The sequence below is a fragment of the Tribolium madens genome, unplaced genomic scaffold (genome assembly GCF_015345945.1).
Source record: "Tribolium madens isolate multiple individuals breed KSU strain unplaced genomic scaffold, Tmad_KSU_1.1 Scaffold_91;HRSCAF=231;Tcas5.2_LG7, whole genome shotgun sequence".
NCBI lineage: Eukaryota > Metazoa > Arthropoda > Insecta > Coleoptera > Tenebrionidae > Tribolium > Tribolium madens.
This window is the reverse complement of record NW_025401063.1, coordinates 17,889,978-17,902,598: the sequence shown is the minus strand read 5'-3', so window position 1 is coordinate 17,902,598 and position 12,621 is coordinate 17,889,978. Positions and strand designations below refer to the sequence as shown.

Here is a 12,621-nt window from a genome sequence, read left to right as displayed (position 1 = left end):
ATCCATTAAGTCCTCCTAAATGAAAATATTTTCAAGATGGTGGCACTTCCGGTCATACCGGAAGTCGGTCTCAACTTTCTTATTTTAAATGGAAAGCTATATTTTTATTGCGTTTTTGGATTAATCGGGTTATCTTAAGGAAGTTTTCATTAGCTTTCCCTATACCTAAATTTAGCCGTTTTTGAAATATTTCGAAAAATTTTGGATCTGCATCTAAAAATTGGTAACTCTGTCATTCTTTAAAATTTTGGATTCGTTTTTTTGGCGTTTGAAATAGAAGGCTTAGATCTTTCTTCTAGGAGTTTTCAAATTTTGAAAAAAAAACATATCCCAAAATTTTAAGGTTGTAATAATTTAAATATCCATAACTCAATTTTTCCAAATGAAGTACCCCAATTTTTATTTTACTAAATGGAAGAGAATTTAATTCGGCATCGATCTGTATTAACATTCCCTATACCTAAATTTAATAATTTTTAAGTTATGGTGGCTTTTTGTTAAGACTGCAGGAAATCTATTACTTGCCACACTAGTTCTCGCATAGTTTGCTATGGAAATCAAAAATGTCAAAATTGTTTCTCAATAAATGTCGACAGTGACTTATTATTTGACAAATAGTGCCAAAATATGTAGAATCAAATCTACGCAAACTTAGATTTAATGAATTTATTTTATATTTATGGAGAGTGTAATAAAATTATGAGCAGACCATGATGTTGTTCATTAAACAAATAAAAATAATAAATCATACTGGTTACTTGATAATTAATATAACTAATATTATGCGATCACTTGAATTGATAATTATAGTAAGTAGGCTTTATTAGGTTAATCAAGTTAAAGCTGATAAAAACTCCCTTAAAATAACTCGATTAATCCAAAAACGCAGTAAAAAATATAGCTTTCCATTTAAAAAAAGAAAGTTGAAACTTTTGGTATAACCGGAAGTGTCGCCATCTTGAAAACATTTTCATTTAGGAGAACTTAATGGATTATGGCTATGTGCCAATTTTCAAATAAATACGATTATTCGAACTCTCAATACTTCTATTGTGGGGTTTAGACGGTACACCCTGTATTTATAAAAAAAAATAACATAGGTAGAAACGTAGAATGATTTATTGACCAGGACTGATGATGTTTTAAATTGCTATTTAAGACGCTACCTTTACCGAATTTACTCAAAGAAATAGCTTTTGTATTAATCGCAAGTTGCTTTACTGGCTACGAATTTAATTTATTTGTAAAAAGATAATTTTAATGTTGAATTGTTTGATTAATTTCACTAAATATATTTTTGCGGTAATATGTACAGTTGCGGAATTAAAATTTCGCTCAGTATTTTTCTGTCGCTTTAAAAAGTTCACTGTAAACTGCCCTTTATTGTCATCATGACTGACATTTGACAATTAAACTTTTATTTCTTGTTAAAATTGTTAATTAAACAATTTGTTTGTCTTATTTATTAATCGAACAAAGTGTAATTAAATCACCGTCTTGATCTGCTGCCTACCCGTTATTATGCCACAAATCACTATTTTTGAACGTAAATAAGTCAAAATGACAAATATGACTAGAGTAAAAAATGAGGTTATTAATGTAAAGGTTGTATTAGAGTTTACATTATGAAAATGACAATACTGCCCGCAATTTTAATTCCGCAACTGTACCTGTGTTTTGGTATGACTGCCAAAAAAACAAACAGTGATTAAAAAAAACTGTTTCCTTTGATTTGTAACTTTACAGGATTTTGCGAAATAAACCAAGTCTGTAAGCACAATTAATAACAGGTATTTTTTGCACGACTGATTATTAGAAAATAACCTTTTTGACATGTAATAATAATTGTCCCCTCTTTGATAAAAAGTGGATATATAAAAGGAAACATATTTAAACAGATGAAACTAGTTGTTTTTGCTATAAAAATGAAATTCTTTATTGCACTATTAATGTTATTAAGTGTTGTGTGGTGTGAACAATACACCACGAAATATGATAATATTAATGTCGACGAAGTACTTGCTAGTGAAAGATTGTTGAAAAATTATTTTAATTGTATTATGGACAGGGGGGCATGTACTCCAGATGCTGATGAATTGAAGAGTAAGTTGCAGTTTTTTGATGAGAAAAAAGTAACTCATAACTTGAGGTTGCTTACAATGTTAATTTTCTTTTCTTCCTATTCTAATTTATTCGTAGTTTTCTTTTCTACATTTTATTTGTTTTAATTTATAATACAAACATATCTTTTTTTTTAATGAAACAACATATGTTTCTTGGGTATTTCTCGATGTAGCTTTTTATTACGTTTTTTTGGTTAATTTTGCTTTGTTTTTGAAATGTTGGTTTATTAGACAAAAACTAAGACAGTTAGAATTTTTTTTTACAACTACCAAGAAAAAAAAACAATCTTTAAGACCAACAGTTTTTTAGTTTGTTGTTTGTTAAGTATGTTAAAAGTTAAATAAGTTAAAAAATTTCAATGCAAAACCCTATTTTTTTTTCTGCAACTAGGACACTATAAATAGTCTTTCCAAAAACATTAACTTTTAAGTAAATTAATAACTATAAAGATATTGAACTATAAACATCATAAAAATTAATCAATAGCCAACAAGTGCACATTTGCACAAGAGATAGAAAAATATTATTCATTAGTCACATTTATGATACACTGACTACATTATTTTTTATTTTTACAATAAAACAATTTGAATTTTAATATTTTTTCGGCATTTACAATTTCTGGATGACGAACATAAAATGGGTATAAATTTTATGTTCGTGCTCTGCACAAATCTCAAATAAGTGTGCGTGGTGAAATTACTATTATAATTGCCTTAGTATCAACAAAATTTTAATGATAGGCATTGTTGCTACAATTAATATTTAAAGTTAAATATGTACTAATTTATCAATTCAATTCTGGACATTTTATGTTCATTTTTTTATATAGACAATTTATCAATTTATTACTTTATTAGATGCAAAAATAAAAAAAGGTGTTCTATTTAAATTTTTAAAATTATTATAATTTTTAACAAACTTCCGATTTTTTTTAACTTATCGTCTGCAATCCATTAAAAAAGTGTTATAGGCTTAAAGTTCGTACTTTTCTCTTTAAGTCGTATTTTTTTTATTGTTGTCGTTTTGTGTAATAAATTTTTATAAAGAGTATGTTTTCGTCAAGAAAAACAACTTAATTCAAAAACTAAGTAAAATCGACCAATAGAAGTTTAGCTTAAAAACATTGTAATTAAAAGCTATAACCAAAAATGCTAAGAAACAATGTTTTATTTAAAAAAAACACAAGTTTGTATTGTAACTATTTTGGGGACACGCTGTATAGTTAAAAAAATTATATATTTTTTTATTTTTCTAATTTGCGTTTATAATACGAAGTGCAATCTAAATTCTGTTGGCTCACATTTTATTTATTATTATTATGTTGTAACACTAATAACTAATAATTTGTAATTTTTTTTTAATGACAGACGGCAGAACTAATTCAAAAAATCAGGTGGGCGCCGGGTGTTACCAATCGATACCAACTAACACAAAATTCTCTAGACGACAAAAATATATTTTTTTTAATTAAAATAAGAAAAAAGGGGGCCCAAATTAGAAAAAAATAGCATAAAATACTCGTTTTATAATGGCATTGGCGCACTCATCCCATAGAAAACTCGCCTTTAATATACTATTTAACAATTAAAGGTCAATAATGGACTTTACCGACTCTCTAGGTATATAAACGTATAGTCAAAGTTATATTGCGTATGTAAGGAGGTACTTTTTTGTCGTATTTTTCATATAATAATGACTAGAACTTATTTTTTTAGATGTTCCTCATTTTTTTTTCTGAAATTCTGATACATTAGTTATTTTTATACCTTACAATTGCTTCTCTAATAAAAAATTGCATAATATTCATGCACGAATAAAAAAATACATATCTATACTTTATCTACTTTGAGATGAATCAGTTCTTTATTGTTTAACAGTTTTATTTTATTTACATTTTCCATTGTTTTTCTATAAATTATATCTTTGTTTGACCTTTACTGAGTTTAATACTAATTTATTATTTGTACTTATTTATTGTTGGTAAATGTCTGAGTAAAATCTTAATAATAGCACTAATTAATAAAATAAAAAAATGTTGTAAAAGATCCTTGATTTCGACAGAGTAATTTTTTCAAGTCTTAGTAAAACAAAATTAATTATCATCAGAAATTCCATAATTTTAAGTGTTTGAATAAGAATTAGCAATTTATTTTTACCAAAATAATTAATTTCGACTTGGTTTCGAAGATTTTTTTAACATACTTAATAATCCAACAGCTCATGAATATTTAACCAATATTTTAGGATTATTCAAAATTAGACAACTTTTTTGTATAAACGCGAAGCAGACTTGTTTTGGGCCTACATTTGCATAAATTATTTCAAGGTAATCAATTAAGACTCCAATTTTTCAACGATTTTTTATTTAATAAAAAGTACTTATTAACAAGTAACAACACATCTACAAAGCCTTCAACTCATCTTCATGTGCTTTGACGTAGGTATGTTCAGGATCGTATTTGGCTTCCAATTGTTTCCACCAGTCCTGTTTGTTCTTGTACAAATGTTGGATGACCGTTCTGGCTCCTTGTTTTTGCTTATCAGTACATTTAGAGCAGCTAGTTTTCAAAGCATCAGGAAGAACACCTTTGAAACGATTTAATGTAACTTTATTTCAACGAAAAAATCAAAACTTACGTTTTAATTCTTCACCATCGGGAGTGCAGGGTTTCTTATCCAAAAGACAGTTTACGTAATTTTCGGTGAGACGATCACTTTGGAGGATTTCTTTCAAGTTGACATTGTCGTATTTGATGGTGTACTGTTCTTCTGGGCGAGCTAAAGCCACACTGACACAAGCGATGAAGAAAATCACAAAGAAACGCATTTTGAAGTTTTTGATTTAGTGATACTTGACTAAGTTATGATTTTGCAACCAGTTTTGGCGTATTTATATGGTTGGAGAGCTTTGGTTCTTGTTTTTTTTTTGGGCAGGTGGGGCGCCTTCTGTGAAACTCTACGTCAGCGGAAAATTTTATAAATATTTGGATTTTACAAGTAAATAAAGTCGTTTTCGCGTGCAAATTAGTTCTTTAAAATTTTAATTTAATTATTTTGTCCTTTAGATGCAATCTTGATGCAGCATCAAATTTAATTGATTAATTTAATAAATTAATGAATTTTTGTCGTTTGTTTAGAAGTCCTCCCTGACGCCCTTAAGACCGACTGCTCCAAATGCAGCGAAAAACAGAAGGAAATGACGAAAAAAGTGATCCATTTTTTGACCCACAACAAGCAACAAATGTGGAAGGAGCTAACAGCCAAGTATGACCCTGATAGCATCTATTTCGAGAAATACAAGGATAAGTTTGATTCATAATCTTGTTTATGTACTTATGTTAGTGTTGAGGTGAATAAATACATTTAAGGTGATTTATTGTTTTTTTGCTCCGACAAGAATTATGCAAAATTTTCTTCTGTCAAGGGCGTAGCCTTACCACGTGATCAGTGGTAGTAACCGGAGAGCTCAATCTTGTTTTGCTAGAATAAATTTAAAAAAAGATAAGCCTACGTCAGTGGAGATTCTTTGAAGTGGACATTTTTTTCTTCAAGAGATTAGCATCAAGTGTAAACAAAATATAAATGGAGGATGGAGGTGATTAAAATACAGAAAAAAAAATCTCAGAAATGTAAAAATAATTGTCAATGCAGTTTTATTTTTTAATTTTTTGAAATCGCTCATTATATCATGCAAAGAAGCAGTTGTCCTCCAGACAAAAATTGTGTCAGAGGTTTGTTTTGTCTTGTCATAATTTCATTTGTCATACTGCACGTGATGATAATTGATAACATCAGAGTTACCTTCATGTTCTTCCAGTTTTTTTTTTTTAATATGTTAATAAAATATTTTTCTGAATCAATTTTTTTATTAGGTATAATTTTAATTGATGATACCTAATTGAGAAAAATAACTAAGTAGCACACAATTTTGCAATGATTCCATTAATTTTTTGATCACATTTGTTTTGACATTTTTAAATCAAGTAAATACAAAAGAATTTAAAGAAACCACAGAAATATTATTGTCACAGATCGTTAAATATTGTAATTAGTAGTGTTTTGTTTAGAAAAAAAAAAGTAAAAAAAGACATTTTTTATTAAACAATGTATAAAATTATAACAAAAGAAACAATAAATAATTAATAAAAATTAAAATCGATCGGGGCCGAATGGGAGGAAACGATCCCCAGGGAAAGTGCCAAATGATTTTTTGTAGCGAAAAATTAATACAGGTGCGTCCCAGCGAAAATTTTCAAGTAAGCTAAGATACCAGGAACATGAAAAAAATGTTTAAAAAATTCTATATGTAAAAAAAATTTTACATTTATTTTTTCACATTTGACATTTATTTTTATATGATACTGATGATCTTGTATATGTTTTTTTACAATTATTTAGTAAAGGTACAAAACTTTTGCCAATAAAAGCCACAAATAACATTAAACAGAATTAAAATTTAGGAAACAGCTTCCTTGTTTCCTCTTTTAATAGCCTTTAGCAAAAAAACAAAAATAAATAGAGTCAAAGTGCAAAATTCAAGCCCTCATAACTTCGAAATTTTTATAGATAAGTTGAACATGGGTTCATGGCATCTTACCTTATATGGCATTTTACTCTGTGGCGCGAGTTCTGGCGCACCCTGTATATCGGCTCTTGTTTTTAAAACATAAATGTTTAAATTAAAAAAAACAAGTTTTTGTTTTTAACAAATTTAATTAAATCGCTTTGCAAGCAAAATACCTACACAATAATTTTGTTTTAATAAAACTCTTCTTTTTAAAACTTTGTAATAAATTATTTAACTTTCTACCTAGCAAATGTATTAATGTTTTAAAACATTTCAGGATTCTACTATTTTATGTTAATTAAAATAGGTAATCTATTATTTTTTTTTTGATATTTTTTTATCTTTTTGTTGTTCGACCTTACCGACTTCCTATTTATTAGACAATACATCATGTTAAAAATATTAATAGTAGTAAGGTTGTGTTGCTTATGAGGATTTTTTGCTCATTTTTAATAAAATGCATACATTTTGCTGTAACTCAATATAAAATTATTATTACATTTTTTTTTTATTTGGCAATTTTGAATTTCTTTTTAGTGGTAGATACAACTGCAACACTGTTTTATAAGTACTTTTTTATGACAAAACAATCTGGTAATGTCAAAGAAATAAAAAATCTTAAAATGTCAAATATCTGAAAAAAATACAGGGCTGTTCCGTTTTTATAGTTACAAATTTTGATCAGGTGATAAAATATTCAATTTTAAGATAAAAGTTCTCTATAAACAAAAAATCAAAAAATTTTATATAAGGGGGCTACATCCCCTGAAAGGGGTTCAGGTTTTAATGGATTTTTTCCAATATTTCAGAAACCATTGTGGATATAAGTACAAAATTTGGTACAACTGATAACTTTTATACATCCAAACAAATTTATAGACAAAACGTCGAAATTTTTACTCAGGGGCGTCCTCAACTGGGGGAGTTTAGGGTAAAAAAGTACCTTAACTACTTTGGCTGTTGGTTCTTGCCACTTTCAGCCACAAAATTCTAAATTTTATGGTTTTTCACAAAAAAGAAGTCTCTTGCGTTTTTTCGATACAACTTATCGTTTTTGAGTAAAATTAGTTTACAATTTGACTTACAGACCATAAAAAAATAAAAATTAAATTTGCTTTACCGTTTAAAATTTCGACAACTGATCTTTGAATCCGTTCAGGTGTTTAAAGGTTATCAGTCGTACCAACTTTTGTAATTTTATCTACTCTGCAATAGTGGGAAAACCCCATTAAAAAACGCTTTTCTTTTAGGGGTTGTAGCTCGCTCACATAACATTTTTTGAAACATGTTCATAGGAAATTTTTGTCTAAAATTGAATATTCTATCACCTGTTTAACAATAAAAACGGAACAACCTGTATAAAACCCACATTTATCCACAAGGAAAATATACGAGTATGAAAAAATAAAGAATAATGATTAATGAAACATCTGTGGTAAAAAATTCTGTAAAAAAACAAGAACACAAAAAATTTATATAATTTTTGTGTGACACAGAGTGTAATAATTTTAAGTTGGTAATTTCCACTACATAACAGTAATTACATATTTGTTGACTTAAAAGAAAACGAAATAAAATATAATAAAAAATTGTTTTCTTATTGAAATTATCACGTAAGTGAAGGACGACAATAAATAAACCACAGAAATATTATTGTCACAGATCGTTAAATTTTGTAATTGTTTAGTAGTGTTTTGTTTAGAAAAAAAAGTAAAAAAAAACATTTTTTATTGAACAATGTATAAAATTATAACAAAAAAAAACAATAAATACTTAACTTCCAAACTTAGTTAAATCTTTAATAATGTTCTTGGGGTGCCTCCTCCTCCTCCTCCTCCTCCTGGTACTGTTGTTGGTGGTGGTGCTGTGGTGCCGTTTTATGCACCACAGCATTGAACCCATTGTGCTTATCCGCCGTGTACTCCACCGTCCTTACAGAACCATCGGGTTCCACCACGGAGTATTGGCCTTTGACCACATCACCGTCGCGACTCTCCTGCTGACTCTTGATGTCCCCGGTATGATAATCACTGACGCCGTACTTGAACGTGTACTTGGGAGGAGCCTTGATGAAAGTCGAGTGAAAACAACATCTGTGCGATATGAAATTAAGAAAGTAAAAGTCAACTCACGTAGTAATCAACGATGTGGTCCTCCTCGTGCTCGTGCTGTTGAGGAGTTTCGTATTGAAGAGCATTGGCGTCTTCCTCCTGGTACACCACCTTGGCCGTTGATCCCATGGTCAGCACAAATAAGACCATTAACTGAAACGGAACTGATCTAGATTTGGACGTTTATGTGATTATTTAATTGCTGAAGAAAGTGAAGAGAATGCGAAAGTGACTTTTTTGGTCACGTAACAGCTGACGGATGTTAGTATGCCACGAGTGAAGAAAAGACAAATGAGGAGGCGTGACAAAAATAGAAGAAAACCAATTTTACGCATTCTGGGTTTTTGTTTCTAATTAAAATAATGTACCTTAGAGAAAAATGCTATAAAAAGTAAGACACCAGGATCATGGAAAAAATGTTAAAAAAAAATTATCTATAAAAATTTCGAAGTTATAATAAGAGTTTAAATTTTGCACTTTAACTATTTATTTCTGTTGTAAAAATAATTTTATAATTTTTTTTTGCTACAGGCTATAGAAGAGGAAACAAGGAATCTCTATCCTAAATTGTAACTCTGTTCAAGGTTATTTGTGACCTTTAGTGGCAAAGTTTTTGTACCTTTACTAAATAATTGTAAAAAAAACATATACAAGATCATCAGTATCATTAAATAGACAAAAAAAATGTCAAATGTCGCGAGTTCTGGCGCACCCTGTATACTCCAGAAAAAACGCCATGTTAAATAAGTTACCAGGAATATGAAACAATAGATTTTTTTAATTGTATCTATTAAAAACTTGACATTTGACCGTTTTTATGTCTTGTATTGTTACCGATGATATTGTATGTCTATGTTTTTTCATAAATAAAGGTACAAAATCTTTGCCAATAAAAGAAACAAATAACATTAAACATAGTTACAGTTTCTTTGTTTCTTTTTCTAAAGGCCTGCAGTAAAAGAAACATGTAAGTAAAATTATTTTTCCGACAGAAATAATTATGTACTTAGTGCAAAATTGAAACTCTCATAATTTCGAAATTCTTTAGATGAAGTTTTTTAAACATTTTTTTGTATGTTCCTGGTATTTTATCTTATTGGCATTTTTCTCTGGAGGCACGAGTTCTGAAACAGCCTGTATAAATAACAAAATTTATTGATATACAGAGTGCGCTAGAACTCGCGCCCCACAGAAAAATTTCAAGTAAGATAAGATAACAGCAACATGAAAAAAATGTTTAAAAGTCTATCTGTCAAAAAATTTTGACATTTATTTTTTGACATTTGACATTTTTTCATGTCTATTTAATGACACTGATGATATTATATATGTTTTTTTAACAAGTATTTAGTAAAAGTACAAAAAATTTGCCAATAAAAGCAACAAATATCATTAAACAGAGTTACAATTTAGGATACAGCTTCCTTGTTTCCTCTTTTAATAGCCTATAGCAAAAAAACTTGAAAAATCATTTTTCCAACAGAAATAGAGTCAAAGTGAAAAATTTAAACACTCATAACTTCTCAATTTTTATAAATAGAATTTTTTTAACAATTTTTCGATGTTCCTGGTATCTTACCTTACATGGCATTTTTCTCTGGGGCGCGAGTTCTGGCGCACCCTGTATAATATGATTATTGAATTTTTTGAATAAATTTGTTTTAAATAAACTATGCACTGTAGGTTTCCTTAGAGATTGTCCACTTGACAGGGTGGTTGTAATTATAATGTTATGTGCTTTGAAAAATTAGTTCTAATATGAGGTTTTTATAAAATTTAAATTTAATTTAATATTTATAATTTTGCACGTAAACGTCACCACATTTTATCTTTTTTTTTACAATTATTTGTGCTTTTTCTTGTGTTTTTTTGGGAGTAAGTTAGCACATTGCATTTTATCAAGTAAACAAGTTTGCACGATTTTTAACATTTTATAATTTTCCAGTAATTTGCGTTTAGAATGTACAGCAATGAAGAGCATTAATGCTCTTAAATATTATTAAATATTTTACTTCAGCTTGCTCTAAAAATAAAATTTTAATTTTCCAAACAATTAAAAGTACTAACCATAAAAACTAACGCAAGTGAGTTAAAAAGTAAAATATTTCAAGTGTATAATGGATCCAAGTTGAACATTTGTTCCAAAGTGTACAACAAAATGACACAATTATACTCAGTCAAGATCACCGTATTTACATTAGTCAAAAGTGGCTGAAACCTGGTTTATATACAAAAAAAAAACTAACACAAATTACATAAAATGGTTTTTTGCTTTTTTAATGTTTTTCTTTTGTGGTTCAACATGTTTTTTATCTATTGTTGAAAAATTCTTATGCTCTCAATACTCATCGCTCACGTGAAATAAAAACAAAATTGTAGTGAAAATAAAAAAAAGACATTTTAAAAACTTCAAAAAATTTGTGTTTAAGGACATTGGGATTACAAAAATATCTTCCTACCTTAAAAGCGACCATTTTTCCGGGATCCCTTGGAAATTATTGAACACTAAAACCACGAAAATACCGAATGATGGGAGAAATTGATGCTCACTTCTTTTATATGCTTTCTTCTGCTACAGTAAGGGAAGGAAGGATATGTGCTATTGGCAATACATTAGACAAAGATGAAAGTAGGTTATTAGATCTTGAAGTGTATACCAAGATTTCTATCTGTTTGGTTTCCTTCTTTTGCACATATCGACGAATCATCACTAACAATCCTCAACTATGCAAAATAGATGAAGAGTTGCCAATTTGCATGAAACGCTCGAATAAATTTGAAGAAATGCAACATTCACCAATTTGCGATAAAAATAATTTGTTGTTTTTGTACATTGATAAATTTTTAGTTAATTGGATAATTTTAATTGCGTGACTTTACACTCTGTTTTGCAAGTTCTCGCAAGTTCATTACCGAGAAGAAAACAAATAATTAGAAATGAACAAATCAACGCTGACCATCACGTCTGACTTTTCTAAATTGTCATTAAAAACGCCAAAAATTTTTGTTGAAATTTTCAAACTCTTAAAATGAAATTCTGCAGCATTTGCAACAAAAAATTCAACAAGTCTGAACTCCTCCAAAGCAGCGACGATGAATACTTCTGCAAAGAGTGTTTTAAATACGAGTATTGTGCAGGTATAACTCCCAAAAATGTCATTATCTAATTTTAAACAAATTGAGTAATAAAACTTTCTTGATTTCTTCCAAGTGAAATCGTCACAGCAGATGGCAGACAATATTGTTTGATTTGTCTCGAATTTCAGTCTCTACAAAGAAAAAACCTCCAGTATCGAATAAATATGAGGGAGATTCCTCCAGAAAGCGCATAAAAATGTTCCCAATGGAGGAATTAGCAAAGATTAGACGCAACAGAGAAATTAAACGTAAAGCAGTCCCTTCGAAACGGTACATTTAACAGATTATTTTTTTGCTATGTCAAAATTTAGACCTTTGCAGTGCCCCCACGTGGATTGTAATCGTTATGTCAGTATTTATGATCTCAACGCTCACTTCCAGCACGAGCACATGGAAGTGCCCATCACGGAAACCGCCCTCGATGCCCGAAATCCGCTCACTTTTCAGCCGACAGATATCCGATATGGAGTCAAACAATGCCTCATTCTTCTCAACGTCATACCGCAAAACGAAGAAATAGAAAATAGCGGAAGGTAATAAATAGCCCGGTCAAATTAGTCATAAAAATAGTGGTCAAATAACGAAAATTCCGACAGAGCTAAATTTTGGTGGAGACCTTGGGTACACCATTAGAAATAAAGTGTCAAAAGTCCCCATCGATCCCATGTGTGCTAAAAA

The 12,621-nt window shown here is 29.2% G+C and overlaps 4 protein-coding genes across 4 annotated transcripts in view; 2 read left to right on the top strand and 2 right to left on the bottom strand.

Annotated features, from left to right (window-relative positions):
- Window positions 1–1,634: 1,634 nt before the first annotated feature.
- LOC123010694 (ejaculatory bulb-specific protein 3-like) lies at window positions 1,635–5,499 on the top strand. The gene is made up of 2 exons (XM_044407768.1): window positions 1,635–2,103; window positions 5,265–5,499. The coding sequence occupies exons 1-2, from the start codon at window positions 1,899–1,901 to the stop codon at window positions 5,444–5,446; spliced, it is 387 nt and encodes a 128-aa protein (XP_044263703.1). The 5' UTR covers window positions 1,635–1,898; the 3' UTR covers window positions 5,447–5,499.
- LOC123010695 (allergen Tha p 1-like) lies at window positions 4,474–5,000 on the bottom strand. The gene is made up of 2 exons (XM_044407769.1): window positions 4,765–5,000; window positions 4,474–4,713 (listed from the first exon to the last, which is right to left on the bottom strand). Exons 1-2 carry the CDS (start codon window positions 4,952–4,954, stop codon window positions 4,529–4,531), a joined length of 375 nt encoding a protein of 124 aa, XP_044263704.1. The 5' UTR covers window positions 4,955–5,000; the 3' UTR covers window positions 4,474–4,528.
- A 2,906-nt stretch (window positions 5,500–8,405) lies between the features above and the next one.
- Window positions 8,406–11,407, bottom strand: LOC123010693 (cuticle protein 19-like). The gene is made up of 3 exons (XM_044407767.1): window positions 11,265–11,407; window positions 8,827–8,958; window positions 8,406–8,759 (listed from the first exon to the last, which is right to left on the bottom strand). The coding sequence occupies exons 1-3, from the start codon at window positions 11,277–11,279 to the stop codon at window positions 8,493–8,495; spliced, it is 414 nt and encodes a 137-aa protein (XP_044263702.1). The 5' UTR covers window positions 11,280–11,407; the 3' UTR covers window positions 8,406–8,492.
- A 243-nt stretch (window positions 11,408–11,650) lies between these two features.
- The window catches only part of LOC123010691, a 3,515-nt gene continuing 2,544 nt past the window's right edge, over window positions 11,651–12,621 (top strand). The window contains exons 1-3 of the mRNA XM_044407766.1: window positions 11,651–11,943; window positions 12,072–12,213; window positions 12,255–12,476. Coding sequence (XP_044263701.1) covers window positions 11,835–11,943; window positions 12,072–12,213; window positions 12,255–12,476 — 473 coding nt within the window. The 5' untranslated portion in view covers window positions 11,651–11,834. The remainder of the gene's footprint in view (window positions 11,944–12,071; window positions 12,214–12,254; window positions 12,477–12,621) is intronic.

Excerpts from the sequence above, each read along its gene's own strand:
- LOC123010694 (XM_044407768.1), top strand. The coding sequence starts at position 1,899 with ATGAAACTAGTTGTTTTTGCTATAAAAATGAAATTCTTTATTGCACTA. Across the intron at positions 2,104-5,264 it reads AGATGCTGATGAATTGAAGA|AAGTCCTCCCTGACGCCCTT; the intron begins GTAAGTTGCAGT and ends TCGTTTGTTTAG.
- LOC123010695 (XM_044407769.1), bottom strand. The coding sequence starts at position 4,954 with ATGCGTTTCTTTGTGATTTTCTTCATCGCTTGTGTCAGTGTGGCTTTA. Across the intron at positions 4,714-4,764 it reads CGATGGTGAAGAATTAAAAC|GTGTTCTTCCTGATGCTTTG; the intron begins GTAAGTTTTGAT and ends ATCGTTTCAAAG.
- LOC123010693 (XM_044407767.1), bottom strand. Across the intron at positions 8,760-8,826 it reads ACCACATCGTTGATTACTAC|GCTCCTCCCAAGTACACGTT; the intron begins GTGAGTTGACTT and ends ACTTTCATCAAG.